The sequence below is a fragment of the Phyllostomus discolor genome, chromosome 14, assembly GCF_004126475.2.
Source record: "Phyllostomus discolor isolate MPI-MPIP mPhyDis1 chromosome 14, mPhyDis1.pri.v3, whole genome shotgun sequence".
NCBI lineage: Eukaryota > Metazoa > Chordata > Mammalia > Chiroptera > Phyllostomidae > Phyllostomus > Phyllostomus discolor.
In genome coordinates, this window is record NC_040916.2 from 34,658,952 (window position 1) to 34,672,162 (window position 13,211).

General features: G+C 49.4%; 1 protein-coding gene across 4 annotated transcripts in view; it reads left to right on the forward strand.

Annotated features, from left to right (window-relative positions):
- Positions 1–13,211, forward strand: part of NTNG1 (netrin G1) — a 263,877-nt gene that overhangs the window by 128,851 nt on the left and 121,815 nt on the right. For all 4 annotated transcript variants that reach the window (XM_028502833.2, XM_028502836.2, XM_036015926.1 and 1 more), the window contains exon 3: positions 5,597–6,237. In XM_028502833.2, coding sequence (XP_028358634.1) covers positions 5,597–6,237 — 641 coding nt within the window. The remainder of the gene's footprint in view (positions 1–5,596; positions 6,238–13,211) is intronic.

Genomic DNA, 13,211 nt, shown 5'->3' on the forward strand with positions numbered 1-13,211 from the left:
TGAGGACAGTTACTTCTCAGATTCCTGGGCCGGCTGCCCGCCATCTGGGATCGCACTTCCTGCGGCCCTAGTGGCTCTCTGTCCTCCCTAACACCAACAACGAAGCTCTAAGCCCCAGAGGGACCACGCCCAGTGTGACCACGGGCGTCAGCATCCAGACCCTGTGTCGTGTCTTCAGAAAAGTCATGACGGAGGTGCCTTCTCACCCTGGAGCCGAGCGAGGATCCAGGAGCGGATGGGACTCAGGGAAGGGAGGAGGCACTGAGGCGGTCCAAGAAGGGACCAGAATGAGGGTCCCTCCCACCCAAAATCGCACCTCTGATGTAAAGAGACCAATCAGCCCTGGCTGGCTTAGCTCAGTGGATTGAGCGTGGGCTGCGAACTGAAGTGTCACAGGTTCGATTCCCAGTCAGGCCACATGCCTGGGTTGCAAGCCAGGGTCCCCAGCAACTGCACATTGATGTCTCTCTCTCTCTTTCTCCCTCCCTTCCCTCTCTAAAAATAAATAAATAAAATCTTTAAAAAAGAGAGAGACCAATCAGCAACCTCCCAGAAACTGCCCCGCTGGTGGGCTCCCAATGAGCTGCCGTGAAAGAGAAAAGGAGGCGGTCCGGTCCAGAGGACGCGGTCACCAGCAGGGTTCAGTTTGTCAGAGCTGTGCCGTAGACTGTGGACAATGACATGTGCTCCACCCGTGCGGAGCCTTGCATTGGCAAAGCCACCATGAGGTCTGCCTCAAGGTCACAGTGAGCGCAGGTCGGGGCTGCCATCCCAGCACGCTGTCGCTGCTCCTTCGTGTCTTCCTATGACTGTCACCAATGAAACAGGCAAGGACTAGCCAGATGCCAATGAGTGTGAGCTAGCTCTGCCTCAGTTTCCCACCATCGGAGTGTGACCCCAAATGCTTCTCACCAACACTTGTACGCACACGCACGCGTGCTTGGCATGTACCTCACAGTGCAGTAGCGAAACCTCCCATGAGAACCCCCTGTGTTTCCAGCTGTCATGCCCAATAGTTTGCCAAGGAGTATAGCAAGGAAAGGGCAAGGTCAAAGTGGCAGAACCACCGGTATCACATTGATACTGCTTATGTGGGATTTTCTTTTTCTTTTTTTAAACTGTGAAGGGTCTGGCAGATCTTAGGTGAATGGATGTTTTTTCCTTTTTTTTTCCCCAAGTGTCACTTGCCAGAAGGAAGTCACTTCCATCAATAGAAACAATGAAAGCATGTCTCAAAAAGATACTTATCCCTTAAGTTCTGAAAGCACAGGAGGGAAGAAGAACCACATATTCCACTTTGGCTATAAAGTGTTAATGAAACACTAACTTCCATTCTCCCAGAGGTAAAACTTCAATGTTATTTTTTAAATGACATGAAACATTCCAACCTTCTTCTTTTCATTGTTATAAAAACTATTTAGCAGCCATATCTGTTTAGTTATTTAGGCATCTCGATGGTGTAAATATTATCAGTGCAGTCATAAATATTTTCTGCTTTGTCCACAGACAGTCGGTTGAGGATCTGCTGCTTGTAGGGTTTGAGATCTATTTTAGGCTGCCTGCTGGCTACAAAATAATTACTTACACTCAACTAATGCCTGAGTCTGTGGGATTTAGCTGCAAGAAGTTCTTTGTTTTCCCAAGTAGGGAGAAGTTGTTTTCTTATGTGAATTTCTTTGTTGATGGTATTAGACAGGATTAGGGCGGGGCTGAAGTGGTTGCAAATGTAATTAATCTAATCCCTTTAACAGCAATTATTTTTATATTGATAATTCTCTGTAACAACAGTATTACAGATCACAACCCTGTGAAATACTTACTGTCAGTATTTTAGCAGAAAAACCTCTGCTCGGCCTTGCTTTTTCTAGGACGGCAACATTTTCCGCTCCTTTGTCCTTCTTCCCTTTCTCTCTCACCTGAAATGCAGGCTTTCTCCTCGGGAGACCAGAGTCATATTTTTTATCCTGCTGATTCTCTCTCAGTGCCATCGTCTCTCAGCAAGTTATGTTAATGGCCATCAAATCATTAATCTCCTCGAAGAGCATGAGTAAGAAATAAGAAGTGTCATTGATTTCTCTCTCTTTCTTTCTCTTTTTTTTTGTATCTGCAGTCATTTGGTTTAGATTCTCATGTGCAATGATTTATTTACTCATCAATTTCAATAAATTTTTATGATGTTAAAGTTACCACAAAGATGAATAAAGTCAGATGAAGGACGAAACTGTCCTTCTGGTCAACCTCGGACCATCTCCAGTGCAAACTGGGGATTGTCCTCAGTCTGCGCAAATGTCACGCCATCGAGGTGAGGCTCTCTGCAGTCTCCCAGGATAAAATGACAATCAAAATCCCTCCTCCGATGCTATCCTTCCCTTTAATGGGCTTTATTTTTCTCCGTAGCATGTAACATTATCAAACATTATACATCTGTTTACTTGGTGTCTCTCCTCCAACTAAGACAGATGCTCTGCTGAAAGCAGGGACTCGGGTGTGCTTACTGCTGGATCCTGGGAGCCCAGACTAGGGCCTTAAATACAGTGACAGAGTAGGCAATCAGCAATTACCAAGTACGGTAGGCCATTCTCAAAGGCATGAAGCTTTCCTCTCCTTGTTTCAGGTGCCTGAAACCCCAGATCTGTGCAAAGCAGTGCAGCTCTCTCCTTGTCCCGGCATGCGTTGGGACAGCCGACACCGTGGTGTCAACGTCAGCATTCACCCCAGGCTGGCTGTCCTGCTCAGCCCCAGTGGGAGTGTGTCCCCGTGATAAAAAGCAGGGACTGAGTGTTTTCCATGAGCACGTCTTCATCCAAGAGCTAAAACTTTGGCGTTTGCAAAGCTCCTTGGCACTCACATATTTACCGCTTTAAGAGCCGTACGGAGCAGAGGATCTCAAAGGGCACTCTTTGGAACACTGGCTGTGTGCCGTAGAAGCAGGGGTTCCCAGGACAAAAAGGGGGCCCATGGTCAGAGAAGCCTTTGAAACTAGGTGCTGCATGAGCTCAGGAAAGCTGCACTTCGTGGCACCTTAGATGCATGGTCAAGCTCACTAGGTCTCGCTAACACAAAGCCTTAGGCTGCGCTTCCTGAACTCTTTTAGTCTCGGGCCCTTCCTTTTGTACCATCCAGCCCTGCGCTCAGGCTGGGTTGCATCATGGGGAGGCCATTGCCTTGGGAGTGGGGCAGGCCAGGACAGGGGCAGGAGGAGGGGGTCCTGGCTCTGCCCCATACTGACTCTGTTGGGTGACTGTGGGCAAGTGACCTGACACTTCTCCGTGTCTCCGCTTCCTCTTCTGTAAGGTAGGGGTGGCAAGGATTCCCTGGAGTAAGGTAGTCAGGTGCCTGACCTATACATGCTATGTAAACAGTGCCGATTGTCCACGCCTTTGACGGGCTGCAGGAATGAAAGCTTCTTAGACAGACATCTGCAAGCATCTCCTCTAAGACGGGTTTGCTAGTGTCGACCGATTCCCAGAACCAGGCCTCTGTGTCTCCCCCTTGGTCTCTGTGCCCTCTTCCCCCTGAGAAGTGTCGAGCATCTTTGCCAAAGTCAAAGAAATGCCATCTTTCAACACGACTCACCACAGATGTCTGAGAGCTCACGGAGGCGATCCCGCAGGGTTGCTGTCCTGGGTTTCGATACCCTTGACCTCAGAGGAAGACGCTTTTGTCGGAAAGAAGGTGAAAGCGTCCAGGCTAACCATCAGGCAGATGGCTACGGGCTGACGGATTTCGCAGGGACTATGTTTTTTCTCAGTAAACTTCGAATGGAGGTGTGATTTGAGTAAATCTGACCCCTTCCAGTAAAATGTGCACTTACACATATTTAGAATGTATAAATGCCGACAGATTCCACAATATTTATAGCCCTCCATAAAAAGCCTCTGCCTGTTTGCCGAGCTTCGCTTCTGGCTTTCTGCTCTGCTTAAGAGAGTTTAAATAATAATACATTTGGTGCTTTATTCCACCTGGAACAGGAACTTATTTTCCCCTCTCCGCTCGTTTGGGAGGCGTTACTATAAATAGTGCCACCGACGCTGGGATCAGGAATGGGGAATTGAAATCCGAGAGCAAAGTACGGCAACATTTCCATGATCACTGATGCTTCGAATGTGTTTCTGAAGCAGTTCTGTTCCTCAGATAACGGGCCTTCTCCTCTTTCTCTAGCCCCCCTCTCCGTGCTCCGTGAGCCCCCCAGACCTGTTGCCGGCGCCGGGATCCAGTTGCATTAATGGGGAAGAGGGGGTGAAAGTATTAGCTGACCGGGGAGGCGAAGGTTACCCCTGGGGAGGCTGGAGCAGCTCTCCGATGTCCGTCTCCCATTTCACACGCGTCAGCTGGGGACGGAGCGTCGACGTCTAATGTGTGAGACTGTCACGTGAGACCCAGCTCAGGCGTCCTGCAGGTCTGGTGGCTGGCCAGCTCCCAGGGGGTGAAAAGGAGGGGGGGATCTAATTGTAATTACAAGAGAAAGCCTCAAGGCAACGTCCGAGGGTCCAGTCTTGCCATTACCCAGGACAGGATCGGCCAGAAACATCTGCACGGCTGGCTCCAAAGGACGCCGCTTGTTTCCTTAAACACAAAATAAACAGAACTCGGGAGCCGGGTCATTTGCCACAGAAGCTCCTGATGAAAGCCGAGAGCAGCAGCTCTCTTGGGTGTGGTCCCTAGTTGTGGGGGGGCCAGGAGCCCGACTGCTAGCCTCCTGTGGGATCAGACCGTGAAGGAAGTAGCCTTCGTGAGAGGGAAAACAATCATAATGATCAACCTCTATGGACAGCTAGCTGACGGTGGCCAGCCCAGAGTGACAAGTCAGTGGGTCCCTGGCTCTTTGCCACACCCTCCTAATCTTAGGCTGGAACTTCCTGTTCTGCTAAGTTGGAGCAAATGCCCGCCCCTAAGTCCTCCCTGAGCAATCCCCAAGCCTCTAGCTAAAGGGGTGGCAGATGTCTGGACCAAGCCCCAGAGCCCTGAGCACACCACATCCTAATGATTTGTGGTGAACAAAGTAAATGCTTTCAAAGCAGGCTTGATGGAGCAGGGCCCCAGCTAAGGATGATGGGCTTGAGGCGGAGCCAAAAGGAGCCGGAATGGGGCATGGGGGTGTCGTTTCCCAAAACAGGACACAGGTATCCACGGTTCGTTGCTGAGTTGAAAGCTTGGCCGGAAGAATGGCTTTTGGAAGAACTGCGCTCGTGAGGAACGGCCTTGAGACAGGCAGGGATCCCCTCACCCTTTCCGAAACGTCCTTCTGAGAGGGCAGGGCGGCACTGAGCTGCGTGCCAGACGGTCTCGCGGTGCCTCTGTGCTGCTGGAACCGCAGGACGGGCCCAGGGAAGGCGGGGTAAACAAACTATTTTCCTTTCTTAAAACGCACGCGTGGAAGGCAGCAAGACCAGAAAATTAGCATATCTCTGCCTTTTCATTTTTTTAAAGCAATTATACAGGAGATTCCAGTTGAGGCAAATAAAAATGATGGGTGCAAACAGGTTATTTTTTTTCCTTTTTTTTTTTTTCCTAGCCGCTTCCTCGGCAACAGCACTATGGCAAGACTTGGGTCGAGCCTGTGTTCTGATGCACCCTCTGTTCTCCTCTCCCACAGGGCAACCCCTACATGTGCAATAACGAGTGTGACGCGAGCACCCCCGAGTTGGCGCACCCCCCCGAGCTGATGTTTGATTTCGAAGGAAGACACCCGTCGACCTTCTGGCAGTCCGCCACCTGGAAGGACTACCCCAAGCCTCTCCAGGTGAACATCACTCTGTCCTGGAGCAAAACCATCGAGCTCACGGACAACATCGTCATCACCTTCGAGTCGGGGCGGCCGGACCAGATGATCCTGGAGAAATCCCTGGACTACGGGCGCACATGGCAGCCCTACCAGTATTACGCCACGGACTGCCTGGATGCCTTCCACATGGACCCCAAGTCCGTGAAGGATCTATCCCAGCACACGGTCTTGGAGATCATCTGCACCGAAGAGTACTCCACGGGGTACATGACAAACAGCAAGATAATCCACTTTGAGATCAAAGACAGGTTCGCGTTTTTTGCTGGGCCCTGGCTGCGCAACATGGCTTCCCTGTACGGGCAGCTGGACACGACCAAGAAACTCCGAGATTTCTTTACGGTCACAGACCTGAGGATCCGGCTCTTGAGACCAGCCGTCGGGGAGATATACGTGGACGAGCTGCACCTGGCTCGCTACTTCTACGCCATCTCAGACATCAAGGTGCACGGGAGGTAAGAGGGCGTCTGTCCCCGAGGACGAGGATGGGGGATTCACAGAACATGCCAGGGCGTGGGGCCGGCAGCCGGAGAGGGGTATTTGTCACTCCCTGCTGCCCCAGTTTCTCAGGGGCACCCGCCTGTGGGTGAGCCCTGAGGCACGTGAGAGCCTTGTGACTCAGCAGCCACTCGTGACCCCAGACTTAGGGTCGTTAGAGCTAACCTGGTGAGGTTTCTTGGAATTTAAACAGAAGGCGGGCAGGGCAGGGCGGGGTGGGGGAAGCATCTAAAAAAGGGGCTGGAAAGCAAGAAATACATCTTTCTGTTGTTTTCATACGCAAGAGAGGGTTTCGACATGGCACAGCTCTCTCTGTTTTGTTACGTGGTACAGAAAAGCTCTGGGAGTGAAAGCTGTGCTTCTTGGTAAAGGGAAGCCGTATTTTTCGGGTTTTCGGATGCCGTTGTCTCAAAGAGACTCGCTGCCATTTGGAACAGGGACCTCAGTGAGGCTCCCATCATTCTGTGGGTCAGGTCTAGACTGGCCACTGTGCAAACGTCAGTGGGTCACACGGTCAGGCCTGCCCTTGATCATGATAAGGTCCCGGAGACACAGCTGAGCAGGTTTCCAGGTATTCGGAAGGTGTTTCCATGAAACACTGCAGTGATGAGAACCAGAGCCACCACAGTAGAGGTTGTCAACCCGATTTTTAAGCGTGGTATGTCATCAGAAGAACCAGCTGGTCGAGGCTGGATCGGGAGACGATGAGGTGGCAAAACCAAAGGTAAGCGGAGTAACAGCAACATGGGGAAAAGAGAGCAGAGCGAAGCAGTCATCATTCTAAAAGTGCCCGGATAGCTTTTACATCAGAATACACGAAGATAAGAATATGAATGGTACATAAATCGTATAGGTTTCGTTATATATAACATTTAAACAAATAAGGCAGCGTTGTTAACCAGCATTCCTTAGGGCAGGCCCAGTCCTCGGATGCTGGGTCTTGAGGTCTTGAGGCTCCCTGGCCTCTCGGAGAGCTGTCTCCACTCATCTTCGGTCACAGTGCTGTTGTATTTGTGTGCCGGAGGGAAGAAGAGGTCGCTGCAACGAGGGGACGGGCCAGCATGGACACGCAGAACGGTGTGGCGGGCATGACCTCAGTAGGGGGGTCAAGGTTCCAGATTCTGGACTCTGGGAAGTGGCAGAAATGGGTGGCCCCCTACTCTCCAGCTTCGGTCTAGCTTCCCGTTTCCCCCGGAAGAGTGGAGGGTCTTTAGCAACGGAACCTCTTTCAAAGGTCTTAACCAAGGTCTCGGCCATGTCGGATAATGATATCTTTAAAGCGAAGTGACGTTTCTGAGAGAGATAGGCTCTGGTACAATCGTGAGCTTATGGGTTCCAGGGTGTAGAGGACAGTCCACATGTGAGCGGAGGACCTGAAGGACACGGTGGGAACCGTAGCCTTACACAGGAGTTTGCTGTCTGTGGTGAAATACAGTCATTACGTTCATGAATATCTTAGCAGGAGCTGATCGGTTTCCGGGATCTTATTTTGGGGCCCTGTAATAATATACAAATAATCAATGCCAGTATTATTCACAATGGCATTCCACAGCAAAGCAACCAGTATTCTGTGCAGCCACAAGAATCAATGTCAAACTACAGAAGCGAAGGTTTGAATTTAGATCCTCGCGGGATCCGCATTGTCAGGTGGAGTTCTCTAGGTCAGCTTCCCTGCAGGTCGAGACCCCCTTAGCCTAAGCCAAAGTCCCTGTAGCCCGGCTTCCCCACCCGCACTTTCCACGTGTCCAGGAGGCCATCTCGTGAAGGGTCTTGGTTGGGAAATAACCATTGTTAGGGCATATTTCTTTTATTGCATATTCACTGTTGTACCTTCTGATTATTTTTTTAAAAGTGGAAATACACTTGGAAGCTACAGGTTTTTATGCATCCTCTACTGGGGTCAGACACACTATCTCCTGCAGACGGCATGTCACAAATGTAAAATCCCGCCGGATGCGACACTGTTCTGTTGTCCTGCATCCTAGCAGTGTCCCCCGACTGCATTTCCTTGGCTCCCAGGAGTTTGGAGGGGCCCTCCCCACCTCCCTGGGACTCACCTCCACTGTCTTTTCCTGTTCACTGGTCAGCGATCGCTGGGGAGCCAGCAGCCAGGCCAGAGAGGAAGGTGCAGGAGAGGTAAGCCCCTTCCTTAAAGTCCCCTTCTGCTACCTCCAAATTCTCTCCAAATCCCTCAGGGCAAAACCGCCGTTGGCGTGCACCGTGCGAGGCGCCAGATGGCTGGGGTATTTTTAGTCTTAGGGGAGGGACTAAGAAGCAAGGCCTGAAGGCTCGGGCGTGCCTCCAGCTTCTCAGTTATATAAGGCTCGCAGAACCACTGAAGGGAGCCACTGCCTCCGTCACGGATCTCTCCGCACAGAAGCTGGGAGACGTTTGACCCTTGCACACTTCAGCCTAGTTTGTCTTCTTCGTATACAGCACATCACCCATGGGAGCATTCACTGATGGTCGCTAGAGGGAAGTTCCAAAGGTTCCTTTTCAAGAACGTCGCCAATAGAAACCTTCCGAAGAGTGGTTTCAGCCAACGCCTCCTCCCTCCATGCGTGGAATTGACTCGCCACACTGAACGAGCATGCCTTTCCCGTGCCCACACGTGATCGTTGTAACGATGTTTTTCTGCCAGTCACTCCACTAGAGTGTGGGAGCTGGCGTGAGTGGTTTGGGGAAGGGAGGGAGATTGCCACAGACGTGTGGACAGAGCACCCACGCTTTTTCACCTGGAAACACTGAGCTGTGAAGCTAAAACAGTGGCAGAACCTCTGAGCTGGCTGTGAGTTCCAGTTCTTTTTGGCGTACCAGTGAGCAGGGTGTTTGTGCTTCACACCTACTACTACTGTGTGGTGTAAAAATAATGTTGTGATTGTCATGAGAGAGACAAACGTCGCATTTAGGTTCTTTTTAGCAGGTGACGCATCTGTGCCTGTTTGGTGACAGAACCTATATTCCCATCGTAAGTACCGTAGTCCTCTCTGGCTCTGTGCTCATGGTGCTGCCCCTTCCTTCCTCTAATCATATGCTCATTAAGGTCCTGGAGGAGAAAGATGGCTGTTGGCGATCGGGGACTTGGCCGTCCGTCCAATCAGCCTAATAATCTGCACGGACTAATTCTGACTTACGGATGCTCTCCTCCAGTAAATCAGGCTGATTTTCTCTAATGAATAATAGACGAGTCAAGTGTGCCAGCGCCTTAATTAAAGAGTGGTTCTCTCAGTCTTGATCTCATTTTAATTTACAGGGTAATACTACAATAATATCACTAATGGAAGGTACATTAAAGGACATCAAGTAGCATTAACTGTATTAAATTATGGTACTTGTGTTAATTAACTGCTGAAGCAAGATGGTTTTAATGGCCAAAAAGGTCCTCTAATGCATAAATAAGATCTACCCAAATGGGAGGTGAGGGGAGGAGTGGACAGGAGATGTTTGTTCTGAACATCTTTCCACACTGGCAACGAGTTTGAACTCGTGGGCTGTGAAATATAAGTTCTGAAATGTTTTCTTAGTTACACATGGAGAGGTTTGATTTTTTACATGTTTTGTTTCCTTCTAAGCATTTCATAATTAAATGGAAAGTTGACCCTTGTATTTGTCAGAGGCATCGATTTTATAGACTATAAACTCAACCTTATTTATTGCTTCTTTGAGGTGAACAGTTTCAAGGAAGTGATGCGGTTTATTGTAATAAGTGTGAAATCTGAAAGACAAATGAGCATATGGAAATGTGCTCATTTATTTGTAAGGTGTGCTGTCGGCAATGAGTGAGGATACTGATTGCAGCGCCAGATCACAGAAGTTCTTTTTCAACCTCAAGAACTTTAGGACAGGGCTGTAAGCACTTTTCTCCATGGCCTGGAGAACTCGAACCCACATCCCTCCTCCCCACCTTGTTCCACAATATCCCCACACAGAACCATCAGTAATTTCCCTCAGTGGTGTTTACCTGGGTCTTACCCTGCACCACGCCTACCCACGCTCTTTACAGGTCGTTGGCTCTCAGTTACTGTTTGCAGAGTTGACTTTGCCTTCAGTACCTCTGTTGTTCATCTCCGGGAAGGGAGCCACAGAGCGCCAGCAAGAAGTTCCACTTCTCCAAGCTTTCTGGTGCTGCCCCAGCTCGGAGCCACACTGTCCCTGTCTAATCCCAGGGACAGAGCCGCTGGGGGTCAGGGGTGAGGCTGGCCCCTGTGCTGTCACCCCCTGGTAGGAATCAGCTATGTCTGTAAACCCTCACTGTCTGCATGTCACCACCTTGGTATTTGCTATAATTAGGACAAAAGGAGGTTGAACTTTGCTTTCTGGAATCAAGGTTTCCAAATGGTGACTAGAAAAATACGTGACATTAAGCAAGCAAGAATGCCGCGGGGGAGTTTAGAGGTACAAAAGCAGCAGGGCGCTCTCCGTGTTTTCTCAGATAATTTGGAAAAATATGTAACGCAGGAGCGAGCGATCTGCCGATGACAAAAGGCTTCCCAGCCAGCTACCCTGCCAGTTCGCCTCGTGTGTTTCCCACCCACCGTGTGAATACATCCGCCAGAATATTTACTCCTCACCTCTCATGTGACAGGCGCCAGAGCGTCGGGGCTGGCATGCATTCCTTCTTCCCAATTAGTCCTAATTATTGAGGTTGGGTTTTACCACCGCTTAACAGATTCTGCTTTTGTGACACCTTCTTTCCATCCACAGTAAATACTCACCCTGCACCCTGGGCCAGGCGCTGGGCGGGATGGTGGACATACGGAGACTCATAGGTGTCGCCGGTGCTCGTGAGAAGCTGATGTCCAGGGGGGTGCAGACACGCAGGCAGAAAAGGATGGCAGCGGGGGGGTGAGCACTTCCACCGTGCGAGCATGGAAAGTGCGCTGGCAACAGAGAGCATGCTCATGTAATCCAGGAAGCCCAGCAAAATCCTCAATGAGGATGTGGCGTTTGCACGGTGACTTGAAATACGGGCTGTGGAATGCCCAGGGGCAAGGGCAGAATGGACTTTGGTTAGGTGGCCAATGACGCTTAAACCAGCACATCATGGCAAGGAGCTCCAAGCAGCTGGAAAGTGGTGGAGCAGACCAGTCCTTGGAGATGGCCTTCCATCTTCTCCCTCCTGTCTTCAGCATCTCCAAGAATCTTTGAGGGATTCTTACGTTGGGGCCTCCAAGTCCCCAGTGCCATAAGAAATGTAAAATTATACAGGTTCTCCTGCATCAACTAGGCGCAGGGGAGGAGCACTCTAAGGCAGTGAGATTATGGCATATTTCAACAGGGCTGCGCTTCTCCAGGAGCTGCAGGGAGAGGCCGGTGGGGGGCGGGGGGGGGGCGGGGCGGGCCATTGCTCAGTCGTGGGACACCTATAACCCCAAGTCCTGATGCTCAGATGGAGCGTCCAGGAAAGCTCCCCAGATTCCCCAAGAGCCATTGTAACACCAGGGTTTGAAATGTGCTTGCCCCACCCATAGGACGTGGAGAGCCAATCAGATTTCAAGGAAAGAAGGCTGAAAGCAAGCCATTGGCGGGAATTCCAGTGGAGAGTCCACCTGAGGATTTGAGAACACTTCTCTGGTGTTGCAGAAAGAGTTTGAGTCGGAAATACATGCGTTTGGATGTTAGCACCTTGCAGGTGGTGGCTGAGGTTTAGGGAATGGGTGGCATCAATATGACAGGGTTTTGCCCCTATAATTATAGATGACTGTGGTCATTTATAGAATGTTTGCAGAACTGTGGCATGCTGTCATTTAAGAGATAATTTCTGAAGGAAATTGAGCAATAATTTGAGAAAGAGGAAGAAATCAGAAGAAGGGAATGAGTTAAGGAAATCCTAATAGCTCCCATTAATATTTCCGTAGCGATCTTTCACACCTGGGTAGCACTCTGGTTGCAAGGGTCTTGCAGGTAGCTTCTTCCCAGTAATCCTCCCTGGGGACTCGCGAGGTAGGTGGGGTTGCACCTCATTTCACAGGTGAGAAAACTGAGGACCCAAGCAGTGCCATGATTTAAAACAAAAACAAACAAACAAATCCCACACATACTAAAGTGACAAAATCAGACTAATTACAAAACCTTATGCTTTCTCATTAGACTCTTATAGCTACATCAGCCATGAGTGAGCTCAGTCCAGACCACAGACCCAGGAAATTCCCAGTAAGTCTCACAGCTCTGTTCTTCTCAGAATGGTCTGGAAGTGGCCCTCTGTGTGACTTTTGGCTTGGTATTTTACTGTACCGAGTTGCCGTGTGTTTACCTGAACTCCCTGCCTCATTTTCATCAACTTTATAATGTCTGATTGGGCTGGTTCATCATATTGTGTGAGGGCGAGGTGTTTTCCTGGTAAAATAAAATTGTGGTAATAGTTTCTCACTTCGTGAGGGGAGAAAAAGTAAGTAAATGAACTGAATTTTCTCAATATTGATTTTTTGCTCATACTTTCCCATAAACCCTCAATGCCAGCAACTACTTTTGCTTCATGGCCATCATCCAACGTAAAACAAGCCACAAAGATTAATGGATACATTTGGAAATGGCCAACTACCTTAGCTTATTTTTTAAAAGTTAATCTTTTCATTGAAGACAATGTGCTTTCTTTTTTTTAAATATCCGCATATCATCAGGCCACATCCTCTCTTCCAGAACTGTATTGGGCATATGTGTCTACCTGTTTCATATAACAAAATGTCTTAAATTGGAAGCCAGTGATCCTATCCTCCAAGCTTTTTTTCCTAATTATTCTACCATCCAAAATTTTCAAATTGAATTTGCTCTTCTTTTAAAAGGAGAATGAAGTTCAATAAATAAGAGTGTTCAAATGAAAAGCTCAGTAACCACAATTAAACATAAGAAAAGCAACACCACGCAAATGTTGCTCTTTAACTCCAGCGGAGACACTTAGAATAGAGATTTATGGTGTGAACTGGTTTTAAGT